The 27,374-nt window shown below is 54.8% G+C and overlaps 1 protein-coding gene and 1 long non-coding RNA gene across 3 annotated transcripts; one reads left to right on the plus strand and one right to left on the minus strand.

Annotated features, from left to right (window-relative positions):
• Positions 1–27,374, plus strand: MAPKAPK3 (MAPK activated protein kinase 3). Of its 2 annotated transcripts, none has more exons than XM_059161015.1 (11): positions 1–142; positions 443–719; positions 18,947–19,086; positions 20,079–20,143; positions 20,608–20,687; positions 22,516–22,639; positions 23,842–23,917; positions 24,242–24,366; positions 24,874–24,959; positions 25,230–25,310; positions 25,942–27,374. In XM_059161015.1, the coding sequence occupies exons 2-11, from the start codon at positions 495–497 to the stop codon at positions 26,092–26,094; spliced, it is 1,155 nt and encodes a 384-aa protein (XP_059016998.1). In that variant the 5' UTR covers positions 1–142; positions 443–494; the 3' UTR covers positions 26,095–27,374. The 2 variants fall into 2 exon arrangements, with proteins under 2 accessions (XP_059016998.1, XP_059016997.1); XM_059161014.1 differs by having other exon boundaries at positions 24–172.
• LOC131823980 (uncharacterized) lies at positions 1,628–7,335 on the minus strand. The gene is made up of 3 exons (XR_009350724.1): positions 7,185–7,335; positions 2,714–2,912; positions 1,628–1,767 (listed from the first exon to the last, which is right to left on the minus strand). It is a non-coding gene; the product is annotated as an uncharacterized LOC131823980 (long non-coding RNA).

Below are 27,374 nucleotides of genomic sequence, written 5' to 3' on the forward strand. Positions count from 1 at the left end.
GCTCCAAGTCCCGGACGCGCGGGGTGGGGTGGGGGAGGCAGGGGAGCGGTCACGTGGGCGGTCCCCGGCGGGACTCGGCTCTAGGAGCTCACGGCCGCGGGTTCCCGGGACTGGGGTCCTTGTCCCTCGCCGGCGCAGCCAGGTACTCTGCTGTCAGGGACGGCCTCGCCAGGTACACCCTCGTAGGGCTCCCTCCACCTTCCGCTCCCAGACCCTCGCGGCCACTTGGCGCCCAGACCCTTCCCCTCTTGACAGGTGTCGGGCGGGACTCGCTAGTGCCTGGTTGCGCGACCACCGCCCCCTGCCTCGAGTCCATACTCTCGGACAGTTCGCTTCCGACTCCCGGCCCTGTCTGCTGCCCGCAGCCCAGCCAGGATCAGGGACTCCGGCTGGGGTGTACTGGAGGAGTCTGAGCGGAACTCATTCTTCCCTTCTCCCCCAGGTGGCCCTGGACGCGCCAGGCTGGGGTCGCCTGTGAGCGCCCCCCGGGGGCCATGGATGGCGAGACAGCAGAGGAGCAGGGGGGTCCTGTGCCCCCGCAAGGTGCACCCTGCGGACCTGGCTCGGCTAGCGCTCCTGCCGTCGGGGGGCGGCGGGAGCCCAAGAAGTATGCGGTGACCGATGACTACCAGTTGTCCAAGCAGGTGCTGGGCCTGGGTGTGAACGGCAAGGTGCTGGAGTGCTTCCACAGGCGCACTGGGCAGAAGTGTGCCCTGAAGGTCAGTGACCCCTCATTGCTCCGTGGGCGACCTGGGAGGCCCAACAGCAGAGGCTTGTGGGTGCACCGTATGATCGATCAGTCTCTCCTTTCATTCTCACACTCCCCTGTGAAGTCAGGCTCCTGGTCCTCCTTGCTTTACAGACAGGGAAAACAAGGCTTAGCCTAGCTAAGCTCCGGGTGTCTCAGAAAGCAAGGGGTGGAGTCAGTAGGGGTAGAGTCTGTTGGACTCGGAAACAGGGAAGGAGTGGTTCCTGACTCTGGGGTTATGGCTGGGCCTATGTGTTCTGGCCAAAGGCGGGAAGCTCTCACTCAGCTTGGTTGTTCCTTCCATGAAAAGCTCTTCTTTTTTTTTCATGAGAAGCTCTTCTGACTGGAATGCAACTGAGTTTCCTTCTGCCTAAGGCTGAGTTCCCACCGAGGCTTGGGGTGGTGCTGCTTTCTCTTGTGGCCCCTGACTGCCCCCGCTGGAGTGATGGGTGGGAGCCTCCCAGGGCTCTCTGGTGGGCAGGGATAGGGCCCATCACACCTGTGAGCAAGAGGTTGCTGATGGGCTCCGGCTGAGTCACCGGCCCTATTTTGAAAAGGGTAGGTCCTGCTCCAAGCCTGACTCACCCTGGTTCCTGGGCAGAGGGCGGGCCAGCCATCTATCTGTGTCACACCATAGGCTCCCTGGAGGCCAAGAGCTCTCTGATACAAGGGGAATCCAGGGAGTTCTGGGGGTGGCTGATGTAGCCACATAGTTCTGGCTTAAGTCATTTAGATCTGGGCCGAGGACCTACCCCCTACCCAGAATGCTCTGAATCTGTGGTCACTGGGAACCTGACTCAACTGTAATTTGTGCCAGTGGCCACCTGGACAGGTAGATCATGGCAAAGAAAGTGGCTCCTGGACGTTAGAACACAGCAAAGGATCTTCTCCTTTTATAGACATAGCAATTATGAGCCTGAGTGCAGGGTTCTGTGGATGTGGCTCTAATCTCTGGCCTGCGTTTGCCAGCTCCATAACCTTGCACTAGGTCCTGGACTCCGGAAATCAGGTTTCTGGCTCTGTTCAGGGGAAAAGATAAGGAGTTGATGTGAACTTGGGAGGAGACGATGCCTGTAGAGTAACTGGTACTGGGCCTGGTGCAGGCCTGGAGAGGTTACAGGACTTATTTAGGTCATAGTGTCTGCAAGCATCTGAGCAGGGACCTGGGTCCAATTCCCTGTGTCTTTCCTAGGGGCACTAGGGCTGATGGGATGGGTCTGGTGGAGGAGGCTCAGGGCTGGGCTGGTGAGGCTGAGTCTCAGATATGACTTCTTTACCTACTAACCCTACTAACTCTGAGTCCTCCAGGTGAAAACTGGCTCTTCTCGGGGGGTGAGTCTCTACCCTTTCACTCAGCATCATCTCCCCACTCTCACCTCTGTGGGTCAGGGGCAAGTCTGGGTGGATAGACAACGGGCTGACTGGAGCCAGAGAACCTCTTCTTACTACCAAGGCTTTGGCCCTGTGAGCCAGGCCTGAGCTCTGACCAGCCCCTGTGGTGTTCCAGATGCTGTGAACCAGGCAGAGATGGAGTGAGAGGCCAGAGATCTGGGACCCAGACAGTACCAGCTTTAAGCAGGGCTGGGTCTAGGCCCTTCTCCATGGGTGCTGTGTCTGACAAGTGACTTGGGGACACTTCTGACTGCAACGGTTTCTAAAACACCTCCTCTTGAATCTAGGACCTCAGTGCTTTCTCTGTTCTAGACTGGGAATAGGGCAGGCCTAGAACAAATCTCCCTGCTATACCCCTTTAGGCTTGATGGGTGAGTGTGGCTGGGGCTACTGCCTTGGGACCTTCAGGAGCTGGCCTCTAGGAGGACATAGATTAGATGTGGCTCCCACTCCAACATCTTCCTTGACTTGCCCCCAGTCCCCCTCTAGTGAGTGAGTTTGGAAGTTTCTGCCATCTGGCAGGTCTTTACCATCTTCCAAGATGGCACTAACGCCACTTCTGAAACATCATACCTGTCCTGTGAGTGATGGCTTCAGCCTCGAGGAGGAGGAGTGTGGCATTTTTCTGCTTAGCTTCTGCCCCCTGCCATCTCTGCCCTTCTTGGTGATACAGGCCTAGGTGGTACAGGACAGGACAAGTGCCTGTCCTCTTGGCCCTGTTGCTCAAGATGGCAGAGTGCTTAGCCCAAAGTCCAGAATGTAGCAGGCACGCCTAAAACAGGAAAAGTTGTGGTCAGTGTCCCCGTAGCTGTTACTGTTCTCCAGGGGCCCTGGAGGAAAGGCTCCTTCCCGGGGTGCTGGGCCTCTTCCCCTCAGCCCCTTCCACTGTCGTGGTCCATCTTGGCCTTGCTCTCACCCAGTGTCTCCCTCCCAAGGCCAGCTTCTGCTGCTGGTACGGTCATTCCACCCTCCGTTCCACCCTGAGCACTTGCTGCTGACTCCTTGGCAGGACCTAGAGGGGACTGCCTGCCAGGTATGGGGGGGCAGGAGGCTGCTTCCTACTGACATTTTGTGCCCCCTCCTAGGCCTGACTGATGAGCTGGTACTCCTCAGTTTCACTCCTAGCTGGGTACAGCCCTGTATATCTGTCCCCCATGAGTCACCCCACCACATCTGAGACACAATCCCTCAGTCCTTATCATGTGTATGAAAACTGTGACTGGGAGTCAGTGGTCGGAAACCATGTAGCTTGACTGGGATGACAGACTGTAGCAGAGGCCAGGTTTCCTCCCCTCCTGACTTCCTGACCAGCCCACTTGGGGTCCTCTCCCACACAGCAGGCAGGAGTGACTGTGGCACTTAGATAAATAACAATAAAAAAATTAAATAAATAAATAAAAAATAAGTAAATAAAATAAATTAGAAAACAATAAGAGGTTCTGAGAGGACAGAGAGGGTTCTGCACGTGGGGAAAGTGGAGTCTTCTTTCCCGCCCCTGCTCTCCGGACTCTGGGGCTCGGGGCCCTCCTCTCTGACCACTGGAGTATGTCGGAGGCCCCTGAGGCTCCCCATGTCTTCCTCTTCTCTTCTTCATCAGATGGAGTGGAGTGGTGGGGTGCTGGAGCCCAGGCTGGGGAGCTGCCCCAGGGCTCCATGGGTGCGGCTTGCCTGCCAAAGCTGGCGCTGGTGAGCCAGAGTGGAGGCCGGGTGGGGCTGCCAGGCAGGCCAGGTACTTTCTCATTTGGCAGCTGCCACCCCCTCACCTGCCATCTCCAGACTGGTCAGATCAGCTTGGGCAGGGCCATCTGTTACCGAGTCAACAACTTGGGAAGCGCGTGGTAGGGTGGGCAGCCCTGCCAACCCTGTCTGATGGAGTACCCCCAGGAGGGGTTTCAGTGTACCCAGCCTCCTCCCTGGGCCGTCCCTCTTCTGGAAGGAAAGAATTGGGGGAGCTCGTGGGCTTCCATGCTGCTGGAACCTGCTGAACTGTCCAGGGTGGGCCATTGGCTGTTTAAACAAAGATCCTAGGAAGGGCATCAAGCCCTAAAGAATGCCAGTAGCGGAGTTTGGGGGCAGAGATTGGTTGTTTTGAGCTACTTCATACCTGCCCAGCTGGCCTTGCTCGCAGGTTTAGAAGCTGTGCTCGGAGCCTGCACCTCTGCTGGGGATCCCCTCTGCTGGGAGGGCCAGAATCTTCCCAACCTCTCCAGGAGCTGATGCCATCTCTCCAGGCTTCAGGCCTTGCTGCTGTGGATTCTGATATATATATATATATATATATATATATACATATATATATATGTATAAATAAAATCTTTAAATAAAATCTTTAAATCTTTATATGTATAAATAAAATCTTTAAATATATATATATATATGTATATATATATATATATATTTATTTGGCAGACAGAGATCACAAATAGGCAGAGAAGCAGGCAGAGAGAGAGGAGGAAGCAGGCTCCCTGCTGAGCAGAGAGCCCGATGCGGGGTTCAATGACAGGACCCTGAGATCATGACCCGAGCCAAAGGCAGAGGCCCCAACCCACTGAGCCACCCAGGCACCCCTGGATTCTGATATTCTCATAGACGGCTAATAGTTTTCCAGACTGTTCTGTCCGGCAGGCCCCGTTCCCAGTGCATGATCCGTTTTCTCTTACCTAATTCCTGTCATTCCCATTTTGTGGTTATTGTCACTGACATTCAGCAAGGTCAGCGACTTGCCCACCATGCACAGCTGAAGAGTGGTGGGGCTGTGATGGGCACCTAGGCATCTGATGCCACAGTCCTTGTATTTAAGTCACCCCATGCCTTATGCTAGTTTATGGGGACAGAGGAGGGTCTCTAAGACGAGGACCCCTGGATGGGTCCTGGTGTTCTCCTGCATGGCTCCGCTGGGAGCCCGAGTGGCGCTGCTCATATCTCTTTCTCTGCTCAGCTCTCCTCGCTGTGCAGGCTCTGCCCGTGAGTGGACACACGGTCCCAAAGGCCAGCATGCAAGGGACATGATGGCTGTGGGGCTGTCTCAGAGAGGTTGTGTGGTTCCTCTCAAGTTCCTTGTGAGTCTCAGACAAGCCCAGCCCAGCAGCGTCCAGACTGCCACAGGCAGGAAGTGAGGTTGGTGAGTGGGCGAGAAGAAACCGTGTCTGGGCTGGGCCACCCAGGGGAGACTTCCTGGAAGAGACTGCCAGCTTTAATCCAGGCCTCTGGTCTGAGAAGGATGTGGATGACAGAGGAGGGCATAGGGTCTGTGTGAGGGCATGCCTGGTGTGGACCGCTTGGCGCCTGATGTGGAGTTCTGCTTCCCTACTTCCAGCCGAGGGTCCTGGTCAGACGCAGTGCATCTCAGTGGGGTAGGCGGCCAGGCCCTGGCAGACACTGGGAGCCATAGAGGGACTATGTGGAAGAAGAGGCCTTTATACAGGGCCTTGAAAAAAATGTCAGCAATTCCCCCTCTCATTCTCCCTCAACTCCTGTTCATACTGCACCCCCAGGGACCTCTGTCTGTCTTGGGTGTCCTGCCTCACTAAGCGGGCAGAAATCCTCCTTCCTTCTCCCGAAACTTGCTTTCCTAATGTCGCCAGAACCCTCTTGGAGCACTGTTGTTCAGGGTCCTCTAGAGGCTTCTCGGTCTCCTGCGCTGTGCTTTAGTTCAGGTCGTGTGTGAAGGGCCTGGTTTCTGTTGACAACAGAGGTCTGTTATGTCTCTGCTGAGGTCTGTTACATCTCAGGGAAGCCATTTATTTCCCTACTTGGATCCCTCATCTTTTTCTCCAAGGGCCTCCTTGGGATATCATCATGGGATACTCCTGGGAGAGGGCAGTAGGTGGAGTGTCAGCTTTGTGGTCCGCTCACCTCCTTTGGTTCCAGCCTGGTGACTGGCTGCCAGGTGTCCAAAGGTGATGGTCACCAGGCAAGAGTCGAAGACAATGACCATCCCTAGGTTTGGTAAGAGTGTGTCCCCCCGCAACATATGTGGGTTTGTTGCTCTCGGGGCAGAAGAACACGTCTCCCACGGGCTCTTGTGTTTCTTCCAGGAGAATTTTGGTTCTGTTATGCCTTGTTCTGTCTGCACGAGATCTTTTTTTTTTTTTTTTTTTTTTTTTTTTTAAAGATTTTTATTTATTTATTTGACAGAGAGAAATCACAAGTAGATGGAGAGGCAGACAGAGAGAGAGAGGGAAGCAGGCTCTCCGCTGAGCAGAGAGCCCGATGCGGGACTCGATCCCAGGACTCTGAGATCATGACCTGAGCCGAAGGCAGCGGCTCAACCCACTGAGCCACCCAGGCGCCCTGCACGAGATCTTTTGTGTTCCCACATGAGAGGCTGTCTGAGTGCATTTTTTTTTTTTTTTTTTTTTTTGGTGGCACGTTAATGACCTTTCTGAGGATTCCCTTGGGCTCTTGTGCACTTGGGGAAGCCAGCCCCTTGTGGGGTGAGAAAGAATAGTGTGAAAAGAATTTTGGGTCCTGAACTCCTCCCTACCCTCCCACCCTTTTGGAACTAAGTAGATTAGGCCCTGCATAATCGTGAATAAAATCCTATTGCTGGGAACCATGGGGGTTTTGCTTAGAGCAGGAGAATAAGAAGAGGCTGCTGTTTGGGGGAACAAGGAGCCTCAGGAGGCCTTTTCAGCACTGGACAGGCCAGAGACACTGAGAATATTGATTTTGAGTTTTCTTGCAGTTTTGGTGTTAGAATTGCCTTTTCCTTTAGGCTAGGGCTTTTGTCCTTGCTGCTTTCTCTTTGTGACGCTTTCTATTCTTCTTAGCTCCTTGTGGCTCTCATTTCTTCTTTCCCCTCTCTGTTTCCTTTGCTGTCACTTAGTTCCTCCCCTCTCTGGCCTTGTTACTTTCTGTCTTAAGAGTTTCAAGCTTAATGGGCCTCTTCTCTGCAGCCCACAGGCCAAGGGCAGACAGCAGACAGATGGAGGCTAGTCAGGTGCCAGGGATTCATGCGAGTCACCCTGAAAGTCTCCCCAGACAGGGTAGGGTAGGCGTCGGACAGAAAGGAGGAGCTTCTGGCTGTACCCATGCCACTCACAGTGTCCCCTCCTGCTGCTGGCCTTGACCAGGTGCCGGTAGCCTTGGCAGCCAATGCGGTGGAGTCAGGAACATTTGGGCCAAGCTTGTAACCCGAGGAGTCCCCTGTGGAGTGTAGGAAGTCAGCTTCAGTGGCGGCCTCCGCTGTTGGGTCTCCTTTTATGGCTCAGTGGTCTGAGACTCTTGCTCAGGACAACAGTGTGAGGTCAGGAGCATTGTGACTCCCGAGGTTTCTCTGGCTGAGACTGAGGCTGAGGAGAGAAGGGGCTGGGGTCAGAGCCAGTGGGAGAAACCTGTGGAGGGACTGAGGCCTTGAACATGAGGTACAACCTCCCTCTGCTCTAGGGGACAATATTGCATGTGAGCTTCCTTGCACAGGCTGGGACGAGCCCTCCAGAGCACCTGACTCTCTAGCCCGCACTCTGCACCTGACCTCGTGACCTGGGACACTCAAGGCTATTTTCGGGGGTGTGATGGGCCAGGGCCTGGACTCTCTGGATGCCACACTCATCGCTCCATTTCTGAGGGTTCAGCCTCCAACAAGGGACACACAACTTGCTCTGTAGATGCTCCCCCAACACAAACAAGCTCCCTTCTCAGGGTGTGGCAGAGGGACTGGCTGGTAGCCTCCACACTATCTGGTAACAGTGGCACTTGGGGCAGAACTTGGGTGTGGGGGTGGGGGGATAAGAGCACCCACTTATCCCTTGAGTGCTTCCCCTACGCTGAACCCAGACACAGAAAAATTTAAGAATGGGTTGTATCACCCTTCGGTCACGGATGAGGACACTGAGATTCCGGAAGGCACAGATACGCCTCAGAGCAGCCTGTCTGGTCTGTGTGGCAGTCAAGTTGTGGCTCTCAGCCATCCCTGGGATGCCAGACCTCCCTCCCAGGCCACAGTCTCCCCATCTGTAAGATTAGGGGCTGGGCACTCTGCTGGGTGCCAATTGTGGGCATTGCCAGAGAGGTGAGTAGGGGTGCAAGTAGATAGGCAATGTGGAGACTGGCTAGAGGGGGCCCCAAGATGCCTCTCCGAAGCTGGCTGGTAACTGGTGTCGCCAGAGGGACAGTCAGCTGTGAGACTCCACCAGCAAGGTCTGTGTTCTGCTACGGACAGGAGCTCTGGGGTTAGGACTTAGGTTGGAAGACCCCTTTCCCCTGTACTCCATTGCCCAGTCAAAACCTTTCGTCAGGCTGAGCCTATACCAGGGCGCATCTTTACCTGAGGAAGGACTGAGAGAATGGGGATGGGTCACCATTGCCTGTTCCTGTGGCAGGAGCATCCCTCAGTGTGGCCAGGCCACTACCCTGGTCTCTCCGAGGAGGACTTCCCCTTCTTCATGGCTATGGCTCCATGGCATAATCCAAGACCAAGAAGTTTTCCCAGGAGTTGGAACCCTCAGAGTCCTCAAGCAGAAGAGGAGCAAGAAAGGGAGAGCAGCTGGGGGCCTGTGGAGGTTGGAAGCCCCTCTGGGAGGAGCCTGAGTTAGGCCGTGGCTGCTTGTGCTCACTCAAGCCTGTGTGGGGAGCTGCAGGGACATGGATGGAGCCCAGGGAAATGGGAGAGATGCCAGCAGAAACGATGTTGGCTGTTGGCTTCAGAAAGAGCAGGTCTGGGGAGTGGGGGTGTGGAGTCAGAAGGTTTCCTAGGGTCTCTGCACTATGCCTCCAGGAATAGTCCAGTCTGTCTCCCCTCTCCCCACCCCAACACACACATCTATTCCTTTGTTATCCTCGTGACACCTGCTCCAGGGGGACAGGGACTAGCCGTCACTCTTCTCAGAGCTAGAGGGTGTTGGCTCTCCTATTACTACGGCCAGCCAGGGGCATGGCCTGCTGGGTGCCTCAGCAGGGGTCCCCTGGGCATGGCCTCACTTGCCCTAGTCACCCTCTGCTTAGGGAAGGTGGCCACTACCCTCTGTAGCCCCACTGGCTATGTGGGCATCCCTGTGGCACAACTGGCCATTTGGGGGCACAGACTGTGGCTGAGGTGGGGGTGTCTTCGCCAGAAGGGACCATTAAAGGGACATTGCTTCTGAGATGAGAATAAAACACTTGCGTTTGCTGAAATTTTCTAGTCTTAGGGTGAAAATGTCCTATTTTTACACTGTCATAGGAGAAATAGAACCAGGGTAATGTTTCACCGATAATGTAGCTGATTTTGACAGAAAAATGCTTTTTTCCTCTACAAAGTTTAAAGGAGGATAATAGAACCTGGACCCTCACAAGCCCCTGAGTGGCCTCTCCTCAAACAGCCCTCTCAGAAGGTCTGAGTGGAGTGCTGGGATCTGGTACCTGCCTCAGGCAAAGGGAGTTCTGGTCCTGCCACTTACTCTGGGTGTAATTTCTGAGAGAGACAGAGGATGTTGCAGCTATTTCTGTGCCTCTTTCCCCTCCTGTGAAGTAGATACTGACAGTCCCAGATCTGCCTGTCCTCCCGTCCTCATTGCCTTGTGTGAGGAGACTGCACACCCATTTCCACAGATGGGGAGCCGGAGCTCAGGGAGGTTAAGGGATTGACCCGGAGTCACCACACACTTCGCAGAAAGGGCTGTTGCTCAAAAGGATGCTTGGGGCAGCTGAGGGGGATAAAGGCGGCTGCTGCCTGAGAGAGTCAAGTTGTGCCCCTCTTCTAGTCTGCCAAGCTGAGAGCTGAGCTAGTTCCCTGGCTTGGGTCCCCAGGGAACCTTGGTCCCCCAACCCACCCCACCCCAGGATCCCTCCCCGGAGATCAGCCATCTCACCCTCACCACACTGGAGGGAATGTCCCTTCCTCACTGGGCTCTGTAGACTCTTGATTCTTTGTCCATTTTCACAAAGCCAGGTCCAGTACTGTGTCTCAGGGTTTGAGACCATTTCCTGCGACCTGCTGGTTTGCGAGGGGTCTGTTTCCCCTTGGTCCCATAGGCTGCATCTGGATTGCCCCATTTCTGGAGGTGAAGAGTATGGGGCCACCTCAGGGCAGACCCAGGGGAATCCTGGAGCCAAGTGAACCTCAAGGCCCATTTCCACTCTGTACGTACTTGGCGTGGTGCTAATCTGAGTTCTCTCTGTGTTCTCATTTCATCCTCATGGCCACCTGGGGACATGCTTACTGTCACTGCTCCCATTTTCCAGATCGGACCAGTGAGGCTCAGAGAGGTTGATGGCCTACCCAAAGCTAGAGGCAAGTGGAAGAGGGAAGTCCAGGTCTGTCTGACCCAGAGTCCTGTGCCCACATGAAGCTGGTCCTTCATAGTATATGGTCTCTGGCCGGGGTCAGTGGGACCCATGGGCTTGCCCCAACTAGCACTTATGTTTCTGCTGTCCCTCTCCCTCCCTGCCTTGGAGCCCAGCTCAGCTCCCTCTTTCTGGAAGTATTCTGCCCCTCTCCCACCCATCTCTAGCCCTCCCCAGACCCGGCACTTCTGCCTTTGTTTCCAGGTCGTTGGTGGCTGGTGAGAAACATAAACTGAGTCTACCAAAATTTAGCAAATTGAAGGAGTCTTGTGTTCCTGAGACTTGACAATTTCCACACATGTGTTGGATCTGCTGTCGACAGAGCTCACTGTGAAGACAGCTGGCATGGAGCCTCCGCCATCCTCTCTCCCAGGACTGTGGTGGGAGGTGGTCAGGGAGGCTCCAAGCCTATCAGCGGTCTTACCCTCCCTCCCATACTCTACCCCCTGCCATCAGGTGCTCTGGCCTTGGCCTGGAAGGGGGTTTTGGGGGGCTCTTCTTCTTCCTGGGCCCCCTTGGCTGGGCTTTCCTGTCTTTTTGCTCTGTGAGCAAAGCAGCTGTCTGCCAAGTCCCGACTCTCAGTGCCCAGCTGTGTAACTTTGGGCAAGTCACTTAAACTGCATACTATCCCTGCTCCCACTTTCCAGATGGGACCAGTGAGGCTCAGAGAGTCACAGTTTCTCCGCAGTTAAAAGGATGACACTGGTTCTTCTCAGGATATGGTGAACACCGAATGAGGTGGCATCTGTGGTCAAATGCCAGGGCCAGCACCCCACTGGCCGAGCACTGGGGGGGGACAGCTGCCATGAAGGAGAGGCTAAAACGGATCTGCTGCTATCAGTCCCTGAGCATACAGCTGGGGCCTGGGTGGTTGGGGTCAGTAGTGTCCCATGAGCTGACCTCCCTGGAACTTAGCCTCCGAGGAGGAGGAGAGGCAAATGGACAGGGCAAGCCAGAGGACAGGCTATGGCCAGAACTTAATGAAGTGAGGTCTGATCTGGCACGAGGCCAACTAATCCATAGCTGCGAAATTGGTTCCATTAGCTCCTTTAATGAGCTACGAAAGCTGGGGAAATGAGTCTGTGTGAGAACAGTGGCACATGTCTGAGGCTCTAATTTGAAACTGTGGTGAAAAAGTTAGACTTGACACTGCCAGCATCGCTCCAAGGAACACTGGTGTCCTCGGGTGGGGTGGCGCTTTGGGGAGGGGGGGCCTGGCTCTGGCTTTCTAAGAATCCTGAACTTGAGGTCAACCTGTACCTGCCCCGCGCCCCCCCACCACATCCCTGAGGCTGTGGCCTCTGCTCTGAGTGGGCAGAGCGGCACGTGGGAATCGGGGGCCGGCCAGAGGCCAGGGTAAAGTGTGTTAGAAGCCGTCACTGGTGCCAGCAGCACAAGGCAGGCGTGGTCTCAGCAACTAGCTATAAAATGAATTTAGCTTTTCCGGTGGTTTGTGTCTTTCATAAAATCAGGGCTTTGTCTAATGGGAAAAATAATGCCAAATAATCAACACTGGGGGCCAGAAGGGAACTTAGACATGACTGAGCTGAATGCTGTCATCAAGGAGGGAGTGTGGTAGGTTCAGAGTGCTTTTTCTTCTCCAGGACCTCTCTCTGTGGAGAATAGAGGTTTCCCCACAATGAACAAAATGGGAGTCTAAGACCTGTATTTCCCTATACCATTCCATTCAGTTCTGCTGCCCGAGTGTTTGGCATTGACTGTGATGTGGTGAATAGCCCAGAAATGCAATTCTTCAGTGTTCTGGTCTGCCCTTGCTCGAAGCTGGGGTAAGACCCCCCCAGTGGGAGAGGAGGTATTGTGGGGGCACATACCTAGGTCCTTCTCCCTCTCTTGTCTCTGTACTCTGGCCCAGAACAAAGCTGGAATCCCCAGAAAGTAGAGGGTCTGGTGAGGTTCTGTCCAGCTCCAGGCAGGTGTGCCAGGCTGCAATGCCATGCGCCAGCCTTAGTCTTTAGGAAGGAATTCATGGGTTCATGTGAATCTTTCTGTATCTTGCAAAATTGTTATTGAAGACGTTGTCAGAATGTTATACTTTTTCCTCATGTAAGGTCTGATGCTAAATCTCTTTAATCATTTGGTCTTGAGGGGCACCTGGGTGTTTGGCTGATTAAGTGTCTGCCTTCAGCTCAGGTCATTGATCTCAGGGTGCTGGGATCAAGTCCTGCATCTGCCTCCTTGCTCAGTGGGGAGCCTGCTACTTCCTGTCCCTCCACCGTTCCCCCGCTTTTGTTCTCTCTCTCACTCTTCCTCTCAAATAAATTAATAAATAAAATCTTAAAAAAAAAAAAGAATTTGGTTGTGGAAAAAGTTCAACGAATGTCTGTGCTTCTCTTCGTGAAATGATAAAAGCAGCAGAGTCTATCTGGTTTCCTTCTTTGCCAAGACTCTCAGGAAGCTCAGAATCAAAAGATGTCCTCAGTTATTAGTTACAAGTTTACATGGGTTTCTGGTATGCTTTATTTTTCTCTGTATTCTATTTTTTTTAAAGACTTTATTTGTTTATTTGACAGAGAGAGATCACAAGTAGGCAGAGAGGCAGGCAGAGAGAGAGAGGGAAGCAGGCTCTCTGCTTAGCAGAGAGCCTGATGTGGGACTCGATCCCAGGACTCTGAGAACATGACCTGAGCCAAAGGCAGAGGCTTAACCCACTGAGCCACCCAGGCACCCTTCTCTGTATTCTAAAGAGAATCGGACGTTTCTTGTTTTAGTCATACTTTTGGATTATAAAATGCCTAAACTCCTGTTGTCAATGAGTAGAGCAGTGGAAATAATGGGACTTAGAGTGGCACACTGGGCAGCAAGAGCATCCGGATGTCTGGTCTCCAGGAGGTTCTCTCTGCTGTAAGGATGATGTCTCTCAGGCTGTGGGTTGTCATGAAATCCGGAGTTAGTATTTCTTAATTTGTTAGTGCCTCACTGGTGGGAGAGATTGCAAGTCAGCTCTCTTCCCCCGGAAGGAGTGGGTGTTCCCACAGAGGCCACAGAGCAGCTTAGCCCCGGCTGTGGGTTAATTGGCTGGGAGTGTGGAGGTTGGGTGAGGGGAGGCTGCCTGTCCAGGCTGGCGGCCTGGGGGCTCCTGTGTGTGAGACAGGTGGAGAGACTGAACACTTTTTACTTGAGATGAGCCCGGCCCTGAGGTTAGCTAGATGTGGACACTAGATATGTGGGTGAGTATAAGGGCCTGGGTAGGTGGGTTTTTCTGGGACTGAAGTAGGGTGTTGGGGGCTTGTCCCAAAGTTGTGTCCTCACAGAGCTGCTACAGACATCCCAGTTCCATCTGATGCCCTAGGAGAGCAGACAGAGTACTTTCACAGCTCTGGGCCACGTTAGGTGATGTGGAAGACAGGGCCCCAATGGGAGAGGAGGTCTGAATCGAGGGGTCTGTCCTTGGCCAAGGTGGTCACAGGGTGAGTAGTGGCAGCAAGACCCCCAGTCTTTCTTGGGTGTCTCTCCGTGCCCAGTACTCTGGTGGGCACTTCAGAGAGAGAGAGAGAGAGAGAGAGAGAGAGGGAAAATATTGGAAAATATTGGAGAGAAAATATTGGATGAATATTTTCAGATGGATGGGTCCCACTCTCCGGGCGTTCGGAGTCACTATTGCAGGGCCTGGAGACACACATGCCCACGGCCCTACTTTCATGCATGTCGCCTACCCCATGCTCCCTATACCCATGTGCCCCCCAGGGACACACCCCTATACATTCCTGTATCCATGTTCTCGTGCAACCCCCCACCCCTGTGCACTGGCACCCATGCACATATTCATTTCAGAGCAAGCTTCCCGAGGCCTATAAGCAGTAGTTTTGGTCGGTGCCTCCCCCTCCTCTCATTTCCCCTCAGGGAGGGGTTGTCTGGACACTCTCTCAAAAGTCCCTTCTCCTCCCTGTTCAGCCTTGCCACACTCCAGCCTGGTGGCCCCCGGGCAGTGACTTCATCCTCCTGAACCTCTCTTTTCTCAGTCTGTAAATTGGGGTTGCCAGCCGCACCCAGCTCGCCTCACAGGGCGGCACCAGCATTCCCATGAGATAAGGGGAGAGTGTGTTTTGTAAACTGCAAATTGTTTTCCAATCCAATGTTGCTCTCGCTTCCCAGATCCTGAACTCGGGAGTTCCTCCACCCACATGGGAAGCCCGTCCTTGGCTGGGACAGGATGCAGCATGGGGGCGGGTGAGGAGGGGGCCTGGCTAGTCCTGAGGCTCCCATTCCACCTGAGGCTGCTGGGTGGGTGGGTGGGGCACAAGGTCTCTCCACCTCAACCTTCACTGGGGTCATCTGTCTGGTGGGGTTGGCAGGGGTCTCGGCCGTTTGGCTGTTGGCTCTGGGGGCAGCTTGGAGAATTTGGCAAAGGAGAATAGGGAGAAGGGAGAGGTCGAAACCACTTCGTCAAAGCCTGAGGCTAGAGCAGTGTCATTTGTTCAAGGAAATGTCATCTCAGATCTGATGCTCATCTAACTTCAGTGGGGCCCACACCTCAAGTATAGCCAGGAGTCCCACCCTTAGGAGAAAGTCAGGATTCTGCCTCATGAGTGTGTGGGTGCCTGCCGGGTGCTTGGGGGAGCTGCCCAGGAGCCATCACAGACCCACAGCTTTGGTGGACCCTGGGGGGCCCAGGAGATATGGACTGGGGTAAGCCTGGGGTCTGCCAAACTGGCTGGTCAGAAGCCTACGCCATCTTCTTTTCTTCCCCACTGTGACTGGGGACCAGGTGGCCCCCATTGGGTTCAGGCCTTTAGACATGTGTCCATGGAGCTTCAGGGGCTGCTCCCTGGGGCGGTGGTGGGGGAGGGGTCCACTGTAGTTGCTTTGCAAGGAGCCCCTGACTGACGTTTCCTTTCTCTCAATCTAGCCCAAGCGCTGTAGCTCAACTTTAGGGAAACAGAGGCCCAGAGAGGCAAAGGAACCACTAAAGTTCATGCGTAGAGTCAGAGTAGAACCAGAGCCTCCTATCTCCTAGCCCTGTGCTCATTTCCATGACTGCGAAAATGAGGCTCTTGCTTGGGGATATCTTTTATGAAGGGTTGTGTGGCCTCACATCCCTGCATGAATGAAGCCAACAAATTGCCATTTATAGCAATGGCCTTGTGGGCCGGAGTGGTCAGGATGGGCTCCTTGGAAGAGGAGGTAAAGTCTGGTTTACCAGGGAGGGTGGGTAAGGCACCGTGGGGAGCAAATTTGGCCAGGTTGTCATGTCTCTCATTGTTGAAACTTCCTGGGTCTTCCTCAGTTTAATCTTATTCTGTCCTCATGATGGGTTGTGAGGGTTTCTTCCTCTTAACCCCACTTCATAGATTTGTTCTGTAAATGAACATGAACCATTACATGAGCCGGTACTCTGTGTCAGGCCCTGTACTCTGTGTCAGGCCCTGAACCCCATTACCGTGACCCAGGAATGACCAGGCAGGCTGGCCTTGCCCTTGTGGGCCCACAGTCTGCTAAGGGAGGCAAGGCAGCCTGGTGCCGGCCTGGCTGGGGAAACCAGACGTGTGGTCTGGGACCAGTTACTTCCCCTAGTTGTACCTCCATTTCTCAGCTAAGGAACAGGAATAATGAAGGCCCTTGCTCCTAATATTTATAAAGTACTCAGAACAGAGCCAGGCACGTTGAAAAGTGCAATATCTATAAGCATGTGTTTGTTTAAAGAGTTATCAAAGGAACAAGCTAATTGTAGGTTGTGAGCTGCACAGGAGGGAGGTAAAAAGGGCGATGACGCGGGAGCTCGCTGGGAAGCTGGAAGTGTTTCTGTCTTGGTGGGGGTGTGGCTCATGGGGGGCGGTACAGCTGTCAAAACTTCCTGAGTTGGGCTCTTGAGACCTGTGCATTTTACTGTGTGTGGAGAGTACCTCAATGAACAACACATACATATTTATAAGAAGAAAAGGTGAAGGGAGACTGAGGGATCCTTGAGGTCCTCTTTTGGCAGGGTAGTCAGGGAGGGCTTCTGAGAGGAGGCGATTTTGGGGAGACTCCTGGAAGAGGAGAAGCGCTGGCTATGGGGAAGGCAGAGGAGGAAACTGAGGCTCAAGGAGGTTTGGGGCCACACTCAGGGCCAAGCTGAGGGATCGAGGGACAGCCCAGGAGGTTTGTTGGCAGCTGGGCCTGGGTGGGCCGGATCCTGGGCTCTGGCGTCCGTGATCTCCCCTGCAGAGAGGCCAGTGGGGGCATTTACTGTGTTTTCTGGGGGCAGCCTTCTCCCCAACCCTAGGCATGTTCTCAAGCCCTTGACACTCAGAAAAGGCCCATTTTAATCCGTGTGGAAAATGGGTTCCTAAATATGGACTGAGTGGGGTGGGAGGCAGTCCGAAGCTCCAGCTCGGGGCGCCTCCCCCTGCTCCTTCACCCCAGCAAAGCACAGGATGCAGGCCCAGGCCCTGAGCCCTGTGGGCCCCTCTTTGGCCGTCTCCTCCCCTCCTCCTCTCCCTCCCACACCTTCCTTCTAGCACCTCGCCCATCCTCTTACCCTTTGTTCAGGAGCCGGCCAGCCCTCCTTGGATTACCCTAAAGCTGCTTTCAGCCTGGGGGGAGGTAGAGAGGCAAAAACCCTAGGGCAAGGTGCTGGGAGGTCTTTCCAGAGGAGGAGACATCTGAACTGAGCCCAGAAGGTTCCTCAAAAAGAGGGAGTTGACCTGATGGAGAAGGAGAAGGGCAAGGGTGTATGTGGCATAGGCAGAGTGAGGGCTGTTTGGGTCAGCAAGTACGTCCTTCTGACCAGAATGGGAAGGGTTGGGGGCCAAGGGTAGCGGGCAGTGAGAGGAAGGCAGGCCTGAATGCCAGGGGAGAAGGTGGCTGTTATTTGGAGGAACGGGGGTGGGGATTTAAAGGGTGGGGGCAGGAATAGGTGGGGCTGGGGACCCCACTGGGAGGTTTCCAGCTGTGTGCTTGGGATTTTACCAGAGGAGAAAGAGGACCTCGGAGTAGGGGTGAGACACCAGGAGCAGGGCAGAGTGAGGAGGGAGTCCAGGAGCCAGCCTGGAGACCCCTACAGGACACTGTCAAGTCAGGCCAGCCTGGGGAGGAGAAGGCTGGGGGCAGGGAGGCCACGCAGGAAAGAGTGCAGAGGAGACAGAGTGGGGGTAGGGAGGATGGCGCATCTTGGGTCCCGTGGCTAGAGACTGGGCTACACCTGGCTGGAGCCACCTCAACACAGTGGGGCTGAGCTGACGTGGTGAGTGGGGGTGACTGAGCCCCCACCCCCAGCGCTGTGAGCAAGAAGCTGGAGCTCGGGAGGTGTGTGGGCACGGAACTGAGGATGTTCCGGGAGGCAGAGGCAGCGTGAGCAAGGGACTCATGGTTTCCAGGCGGGGAGTCTGTCCACAGCAGCCTCTATGCGCACCCCCACCTGAAACGCTTGATGGAGCAGGGACCCCAAACCTGGTGGAGGGACTTGCCTACGTTTTTGCACCCCAGGCTAGGGTCAAGGTGAGCAGCTCTAGAGATGGGGGAATAGCCACGGAGCAGCAGATGCAAGAACCTTCTGCCTTCCTCTGTGCCTCAGTCTGCCTTTGCCTAGGGAGCTTGATCCCAGAGTCTGCCCCACCCAGGGCCCTGGTAGAGGGGAAACCATCCCACAAAGGAGGAGACCAAGGCCAGAGATGGCCCAGGGTCCTCTGGGTGCTGAGGGAGATGAAGCTGTTCTGAGCCTGAGGCTTGAGTTCTGACCCTGGTCCATAGTCCTGAGCAACTCGGAAATGAACAGGGCAGGGTCTCAGGTGAGCAGCGGTGTGTGAGGATGGCTGGTCGGGCTCTCCGCCTTCTGGATCACCTCACCCTGCAGGCTGACTTCTCCTCCCCCACACCTCCTCCAAACAAGACCACTCCAGGGCCTTGCCCACTTCTGGTGACTGACCTTCTGACTGGCAGCCATAGCCTAGGGCTGAGTTAACCTGAACAGGGATCCTGTTGTCCACCACCTACTACAGGCCTTGCCGTGATGCATCCTCTGGGGATGACTCCGTTATGACTCCATTTTACAGAGTTGTGGGCTGAGGCTTGGAGCTGGGAATGTTTGCCTGTAGGTCACACTGAGTCACTGGAGGGATTCAGTCCCAAACCCAGTCCTCACCAGACCAGGCTGGCCTTTCCTTCAGCTAGGATCCCTCCTGCCCTTGGACTCTACCTTTGGGTCTACAACTCTGCCATCCCCTTGGAAAAAGGCAGTTCCGGGGATGTGTGACCCCTGGCCTGGAGTCTCACATCTGACATGTGAGTCTACAAAGCCCATCAACTGCCACTTGGCTTGCAGTCCTCAGGAAGAGAGGCAGGGCTCCTCTCAGCGGCCTCTGAGCCTTTCCAAGCTGTCAGCCACCTCCCGGGGCCTTCTTGTGGTCATTGGACCACAACTCAGGGAGATCTGGATTTGAATCCTCATTCTGCCCTTCATAAACTGGGTGACTCGTCGGCAGGTCACAGGCCTCTCTGAGCTTCCCTATTCTAGTCTGCAAAGTGAGGGCAGTGGTACTCTCTGGGTGGCTGCTGGGGAGGTGGGCTGTGTGCCTGACACTTTCTGTGCCTACCTGCCCTCAGCTCCTGTATGACAGCCCCAAGGCCCGGCAGGAGGTGGACCACCACTGGCAGGCCTCTGGCGGCCCTCACATCGTGCAGATCCTGGACGTGTATGAGAACTTGCATCGCAGCAAGCGCTGCCTCCTCATCGTCATGGAGTGGTACGCTGGCCCGTCCTGCTTCAGTGCCTCGTCGGTACTCCCATGGCCCCTGGGCTCCATTCTTCTATGGCCCCTCTCTGCTCTTAAGATAGCAGCCCCCGGAGGCACCCCAGCCCCTGAGGAGTAATGGAGGCTATTCCCACCAGGGTGGGAAGGGAACTATGGGGGGCTCCAATATGGCCTCCATGGGTGTGATCTCACTCTGTGAGGAGGGGCAGGAAGAGTAGTCAGAGAAGGCAACTGGAAGCCTGAGTATGTGGGTACGGGGGATGTGGGAGGAGCAGGATAAACACAGTCACCTCTGCTTTCTCCTTCCTACATGGGTTTGGGCTCCCATGGTCCCAGGAGACCACAGGGTAATCCAGGAGCCAGTGGCCTCTTCTACCTCGGGCTTTCCCAACAGCACTGTGGCTCAGCCCTAGCCTTCCTCAGACGCTTGGTCTTGTGTCTGGACCTTGAGCTCCTCCCCATCTACCTTTAAGTGCCCCCTCATCCTACAGGTTAGCAACTCTCGAGTCAGATTTGGGGTTCAGATCCTGGCTCTGCCACCCACTTGCTGTGTGTGATTTGGGGTAGCTCTTAACCTCTCTGAGTTTCTGTAACTGCCATGTGAAATGTGGAGGAAGATTTTAGCGTGGTCCTCGCCCTGTACCCAACTCCATTCTCAGTGCTCCACACATCCTGCTTACTCAGTTTGCATAACTCTGTGACTTTGGTGCCATAAATCCCATTTTACAAAAGAGGAAGTGGGGGCACAGAGGTAAAGGGACCAGGCCGGGGTCACAGAGCACTGTAGGTGTTCAGAAAGCAGTGATAATGATGATGATTGACATTTCCTCCCTTCCTTGAGGGAACTGAGACTTGGACGAGGGTTGGGCTGCTCTAGGCTCAGCCAGGTGGAGGCAGGCCCAAGCTCTGGGTCCATGATTGAGGGCATTGGTAGGCTGACACCTGATTCAGGGGGCCCTGCTTCTAGTCACTTTCTCTTCTAGCATGGAAGGTGGTGAGCTCTTCAGTCGGATTCAGGAGCGTGGCGACCAGGCCTTCACTGAGAGAGGTACGTGCATGCAGCAGGACAGTGGAGCATTCGGACAGAGACGGGCTGCACAGAATTGCTGTGCAATGCTGGGCAAGGCCCTGCTCCTCTTTATGTGTCAGTCTCCCCTGCTAAACAAGAGAGGGTGGGACAGAGTGTCCAAGGAGTTCCATGAGTTTGTAACACATCGTCAGAGATGAACTGTCCATGGCCTTGGGATGGAGGCTTCAAAGCCTCTAGGTGCCAACCAGCACCTGAGCTGGGAAGAGATAGCCCAGGCCTGAGGAAAGAAGTCCAGGTGGGTTGGGGCATCTCCAGAGGGAATTAGGATGATGGGGGTGGGGTGTAGAGGGTGGGTGTCCTGGGTAGCTGGACTGCTATCACCATCTTGTGTTGTTCTGGGGGCATGGTCGGAAGCCACATGGGTGGAAACCCCAGGTGCCCAACCTTTGCCTCGTACCACCGCCCCTCCTCTGTGTCTGCAGAAGCTGCAGAGATCATGCGGGATATCGGCACCGCCATCCAGTTCTTGCACAGCCAGAACATTGCCCACCGAGATGTCAAGGTGAGGCTCTTGGTCCGGGGACCAGAGAAGGGAGAGCACAACCCCCAATGACTCCCAGCACCCACCCAGATGGAGGCACGTTTCCTTGATCATCATTCAAGGCCTTTTCCCCCGAGCCCAGACTGCTCTCCTCAGCCACTTCTTCCATGGTTCCAGCATACTCATCCTGCTCTAGTCAGATGGGTCTCCTTGTATCTTTCAAACACTGTGTACTCCCAATAGGCTTCAGGATAACTGAGTGCCTACCTCAAGCCAGTAGACCCTGACAAACATCTTATTTAATCCTCTCATAACCCTGTGGAATCGGTTACCCATTTTACAGATGAGGAAAACAAGTCTCAAAGAAATTGTTATCTAGCCTAAGTGGCACAGGTGCCACACTGGTGTTCATTCATTCATTCTTTCAGCAAGGATTTTTTTATTTTAAAGATATGTTTATTTGAGAGGGAGAGTGAGGGGAGGGGCCGAGGGAGAAATCCTTGAAGCCAGCTCCCTGCTGAGTGTAGGGCCAGCCCAGGAGCCCAAGATCACCACCTGAGATGAAACTGAGAGTCAGATGCTGAACTTAGTCAGGGGTCCCCAATGCCAGCATTTGAAGGGAAAGAAGCCATTAGCTGGGAGACAAAGAGGAACAAGTGGAGGTAGTCCCAGTTCCTGGGCCTGCCTGCCCTTTCAGTGGATGGGCTTCAGACATGTTCTGGAGGCTCAGCTCTCCAAATGTCCTATCCAGGGTCCTCGAGGTCATCAGGATCAGATGGGCAAAATGCAAACCATGGGAGCCCCACATGCATATGCAGACATGTGCCAGCCACTGTCAGAGTAGAGTCGTGAGCCCTCCATGTCCTGAGCCCTCTGCCCCAGGCCTAGATCGTTGCCCTGAGGTCTGTTTCATCCTGAGACTGGGCCAAGAGGAACTCGGGGACCAGTAGCAACATCAGGTTCCTCTTCTGGCTGAGTACTGCCAGCCCACTTATCCTTTGATTCTAGATACACATGGAGCCATGACAGACTCACCTTCTGAACCTTTGCTTTATTTTGGCCCTGGCTTCCTTTTTTTCCCAAGGAGAGAACAGTCTTCTATAGAGGTGACTCCCTTGTGGAGACTAAACGTGCTTTCCTGTTTTCATCCCAATCCAAGGTCAGAGCATCTCAAATAGAACCAGAGAAAGGGCTTTCATTGGCTCCAAACTGGAACTCATTTTAAAACCCTGTCCTTCTACCCCAGCTCTGCTTGAGGGTCCCCTCTTTTCCTCCATGGCCCTAGATCCTACCCATTCATTAAGAACCAGCTTTAGGGCTGCCTCCTCTATACAGACCTCCTCACTACCTTCTTACCTCAGACCTCTCTCTGCTCTGCAGCCAGGAAGAACTGCCCCTGTGCAGCTCCTGGGGCCTGAGGCGGGGGCCTTCTCCCCAAGAGCCTCAGGCACGCCGCCCTGCTGGCTTGTTCTAGATTGGGTAACAGATGAGTGCTTGGGGACATGAGAGCCTACCTTGCCCCGGAACCCTCATTTTGGTATGTCATGGAAACATTACCAACTCAGGTCCAAAGTTCCTACCCCTGGGCTGTCTGTGGCCCTTGGCTCTTCACAGCTTTGGCTGAACACTTGCCTCTGTTCCCCTTCTGTGAAAGGAGTAAACACGTCCCAGTCACTTTGGTCTTTTCCATATTTGACTGTTGGAGACCAAGGCCCAGGTCTTTTTCATGAGATGGAGCTGGCTCCTCCTGAATTGATTGAGGTGAAGGAAGTCTGCCTGAAGGTCCTCTAGGGTCCCTACCCACACCTGGCGCCTAACTCCAGACCCATGCTTTATCTTCCTGGCCCAGCCTGAAAACCTGCTCTACACATCCAAGGAGAAAGATGCAGTACTCAAGCTCACCGACTTTGGCTTTGCCAAAGAGACCACCCAAAATGCCCTGCAGACACCCTGCTATACTCCCTATTATGTGGGTGAGTCCTTGGGATGTGGTTTGTACGTTCCTGTCATTATCAGACCCTGCTGTGGAGTGGGGCAGCCCCGGGGGTTGCAGAAGCCAAAGGGTTAAAGCCGAGTAAGGAGGGAGGGAAGAATCCTGTCTTCGTGGAGGCGGTGACGTGGGGGGCCGGAGGCTGCAAAAATATTCTCCCAAACTTCAGCTTCTGCTTTTGAAAATAGATCCAGGAAAATTCTTGCTGTGGCCTGTGAGCTGAATGACATCACAGTAGCTCTAAATATATATGTGATAAAAGGCTGCCATCAGCTTGGGACGGAGCCCAACCGTGGTTGTTTTTCTCCAGTTTTTATCTTTCTGGGATTCATATTCAGAAAGTAGGCAGGACTTTCCGATTACATTGGAAGGATACAAGGCACCAGCCCCTTGTCTCAAGGGAGAGGGTCCCTTAGGCCAGGGCAAGGATTGGACTTAGGGGTGTCATCTACTCAGACTTCCTTGGAGAAGCTCCCTGCTCCCTTGTGAGTGGGCAGCCCAGATCTAGAAATGCCCCTGCTGAAGGTACTCCTTACCCGAGAGAGGGGATGACTCCCATTACAGAGGGCTCTTTCCCCTCAGGGAGTGCCTTCTAAGAGAGCTGCTTAAGGAGTGGGGAGCCCCAAGACAGCTGAAATGGTATCTTGTTGGCCAGCATGTGTTTTGCAGTATTTTGGCTTAGAAATCTTCTGGCCTACCCATCTCATCGCACAGGTGGGAAGAACAAGGCCCCGTGGGATGGTAGCCACGTTGGAAGTAAAAACCGGAGCCTTGCCCCTGGCCTGTCCTTGCATGTCGCCTAGGCTGTACCTTCAGGGAGACAAGGGACACAGGGCCGCTGGGGCAGAGGCCCTCTTGCCTGTGGCAGGATCCCACCTAATCCCAGATTGGCCTTCTCTCTGTTTCCTCCCTCACCAAGGCCAATATTGACCCAAAGAAGCTAGGAGGCTATCATTCGTTATAGCCCAGCCTAAAAGCAGGTTTTTTTTTTTTTTTTTGTAAGCTTTTTTTTCCTCCCCCAACTTCACACACATGCTGCCTTCCCAGAAGGTGCCAGACACCAGTCTGCTTTGCCCCACCCCCAAACCCAGGCACCTGCTCCCCACCTTGCTCAGGCTTCAGGCTCTTGTCTGGGCTCCAAGACCCTTGGCGCTGAGCGCCCTCTTGTGTCCTCTGCTCTGGTAGCTCCTGAGGTCTTGGGTCCAGAGAAGTATGACAAGTCGTGTGACATGTGGTCCCTGGGCGTCATCATGTACATCCTGTGAGTACCACCCATCCCCTGGGACCCTCAGTACCACTTCTGACCCTCCCCCAACCCTTGTGAGGGGCTTGAGTGGGTCATTCTTCACACAGGCTGCCCTTCCCCTCTGGTCAGGGGACACCCCTCCTTCAGGTAGCCTCAAGGTCTCTCCTTGCCAAGGGCAGATGGCAGACCTAGGAGGAGCCCAGAGTCCAGAGGGCTGGTCTTCTGGCCAAGGTGACTACCTTGGTGGTTGCCTGTCTTCCCAGTCAGGGATTTGGGGAGAATGGGTTCACCCCGCTGATGCCCTCATACCTATGCCGAATGACCTCCACTCTCTCCCAGCCTATGTGGCTTCCCGCCTTTCTACTCCAACACGGGCCAGGCCATCTCCCCAGGGATGAAGAGGAGGATCCGCCTGGGCCAGTACGGCTTCCCCAATCCTGAGTGGTCGGAGGTTTCTGAAGATGGTGAGTGAAACTCGCTTCCCCAACTTTCTCCACCAGACCCCATTAGCCTTCATTCTGGGAGATACCATGTTGGTGTCAAAGCAGCCTGTTTTCAAATCCTGGGTGTGTGACATCCCACCTCCCGTATTCCAGCTGTGTGACCCTGAGCCTCAGTTTCTGTACCTGCTAAATGAGCTAAAAACTTGCCTCCTCAAAACGTTCTCTGACTCCTCTCTTTCTGAGCCTCAGTTTCTGTATCTGCTAAATGGGCTCAAAACTTGCCTCCTCAAAACTTTCTCTGACTCTTCTCCCTTATTAATATTTTCCCTTTGGGGAGCACAGACAAATTTGCCCTGTATCCATTCTCTATGGCTGCTTAATGAGTTGCCCCAATTCATGGTGACTTAAAACAATAAACAGTTATTAGCTCACTTTTTCTATGGGTTAGGAATTCGGGAGCCTGGGCAGAACTGGGGCGACTGGCTCTGAGGAGCTCTGCAACCGCCCCACACTCCCTCTCTTCCCCAGCGAAGCAGCTGATCCGCCTCCTGCTGAAGACAGACCCCACCGAGCGGTTGACCATCACACAGTTCATGAACCATCCCTGGATCAACGTAAGTCCCTCCTTGTCCTGTGGCGGGCAGCGTGGCAAGCTGGAGGGGGGCTGTGGGCAGGGGGGTTATGGCTCCAGGGGCTCTGGGGCAGGCCACAGATGTGCTGCAGGACCCCGCTGAGAGCCTGGCTTTGCCCCTGCTCCAGTGGGGCTCCTTCACCACCCTGAGACTTGCTTCCCATATCTGAGACCAGGAGAGAGGGGGTGGGGGTGGGGAGCCAGTGCCGCCCCAGGTGCCTGTTCTGATCCATGGATTTGGGGCTCCTTCCAGCAATCGATGGTGGTGCCACAGACCCCCCTCCATACCGCCCGCGTGCTGCAGGAGGATAGAGACCACTGGGATGAGGTCAAGGTGGGTGGATATTGTCTCAGTCTCCCAGGGTTTTGGGAAAAGGGACTCTAGGGTGGTGGCTGCTGAGAGCCTGGGTCATCAGCCCCTTCCCGGGGCCAGAACCTGAGGTGTCACTGACTGCCCAGGGATCCAGCTGGGGCACTCAGAGCACAGGGCTACGGGGTGCTCCTGGCTCACTGGGACTTGGGGTGTGGTGCTCAGTGAAGGAAGGGGTTTTGGCTATAGCCCCCTTACAATCTACATTTGGGAGGGTGGTCAGCCTGGTTTGAGCCTGGGGCAGCAGTTCAGAGCCCCAGGGCACCCTGGGCACAATCTTTGGGCTTCAGTGCCCTGGGTGTGCCACGAGAGGGTATCCCCTGCGGGCCTGTGGTTCTTAGCAGGTGACATTGGTCCAGGTCCCTGTCCTCCTTATGCTGGTGTGGTTGCAGGGAGTCACTGTACTCTCTGTGCCTCGGTGGGTAAGGTCAGTGTCTACTGCAAAGGACCATAGTGTGGGTTAGGTGACACAAGGGGATGGCTCAGGCAACAGAGGCTGTCGTTGCCCTCATGGACATGAGTAAGGGGCTGGAGGCAGGTGGGCGATGGCTCCTGAGGCCAGTCCATCCTGACCTCCACGGACATATGTCACCAGGAGGAGATGACCAGCGCCCTGGCAACCATGCGAGTGGACTACGACCAGGTGCAGATCAAGGACCTGAAGACCTCTAACAACAGGCTGCTCAACAAGCGGAGGAAGAAGCAGGCGGGGGGCTCCTCTGCCTCACAGGGCTGCAACAACCAGTAGCCCACGGGGCCTCCCATGAGGGCCCGGGAGGAGCTGCCCTCTCAGCCTGGGGCCCAGACCAAGCGTGCTGAGGCCCTGACCCAGAGGGCCCAGGGTCTTTTTTTTTTTTTAAAACAAAAGGATCATTTTACTGTGTTTTAATTTGTCACTTAGAACTTCAGGACAGAGGCCCGTGACTCCAAACCTCCTTGGAGGGGGCCCAGAGCCTGGGAGTTAGGGAACCATCTGCTTCAGTGGCAGCGCCTGTGGTCGGAGTGGCCCAAGGAATATGTGGCTCTGTTGGGCTCACTGGGGCATGGCTTTAGACTTCTAGGCCATGGCAGTGGTGGCCGTGGTGGCGGGCTTCCCTCCACCCTTGGAGACACCCCACTGTCAGCTGGGCAGATGGGCCAGACCTTGGGAAAGCCATCTGGCCATTGGTTGCCATGGTGACCAGGGACAGACTTGTTGTCTGTGAATACTGATTGAGAGCAAGGGAGGGAGAAAGGGCAACTGAGGGTCTGCCTCTGTGGCCTTGGGGAGGCTAGTCTCCCTCACACTGCTCAATCCTCTCAGTCTTCCTACTTTTGGTCTCCTGAGGGAGGCTGCAGGGCCAGTCTCCCTGCCTCACTGGGTGGTCCAGCCCTATCTTGCTGCAACCCCATCCCCCGGGGTCCCTGGAGCGCCCTTCCTGCAGAGTCCCTGGGCCTAGTGATCCTGTTACTACCCTTTACCCAAAGAGTGGCCTCTCATCTCAGGGGAGGGGGGAGGCATTTTTAACCCTCTTCTACTTTGGAAAATGTCACTGTGACGAAAGCCAGGTTCTCCTGTCCCTACCCACTCACTGGTTCCCAGGCAGGAAAGCTTATCTGTGATGGTTCGCCCTCTGCCTTGTCCTGGTTGACTGTAGGGGCTACGTCCTCGGGTACTTTTGTGAGAGTGGATGGCTGGGGGCAGGACCCAGGGGCTCCCCATTAATCAGGCGTCTCTTTCTGTACTCTGGGTCAGACCCGAGGCAGTGGAGGGCTGCTGAGTGATGCTTAGACGATCTGGTCCTGGGTCCTGGCTTCAGCCTGAGTGGGAACAGAGAGGACCCCTTCCTTGTTGGTTTGGGCTTACCCAGTCCCATGCTGCCCATGCGTTAGGGTTCTTGGTACCTGATAATGGGCCTGACAAGTGCCTGACACCCAGCCTGGTTCCTGACCTGTCTCTCACTGGCTGGGAAACCCCAGCCCACGTCAGATAGGAAAACACTGCTGGGTTTTACATCTAGATAGTAATAAATATCATTTTGGCATTTC

The sequence above is a fragment of the Mustela lutreola genome, chromosome 2 (assembly GCF_030435805.1).
Source record: "Mustela lutreola isolate mMusLut2 chromosome 2, mMusLut2.pri, whole genome shotgun sequence".
NCBI classification, from domain to species: Eukaryota; Metazoa; Chordata; class Mammalia; order Carnivora; family Mustelidae; genus Mustela; species Mustela lutreola.

What these genes read in the sequence shown, in the direction of transcription:
- MAPKAPK3 (XM_059161015.1), top strand. Translation starts at nt 495, where the DNA reads ATGGATGGCGAGACAGCAGAGGAGCAGGGGGGTCCTGTGCCCCCGCAA. An exon ending in GTCGGAGGTTTCTGAAGATG is followed by an intron (nt 24,367 to 24,873) that starts GTGAGTGAAACT and finishes TCTCTTCCCCAG; the next exon opens with CGAAGCAGCTGATCCGCCTC. An exon ending in TGAACCATCCCTGGATCAAC is followed by an intron (nt 24,960 to 25,229) that starts GTAAGTCCCTCC and finishes GGCTCCTTCCAG; the next exon opens with CAATCGATGGTGGTGCCACA.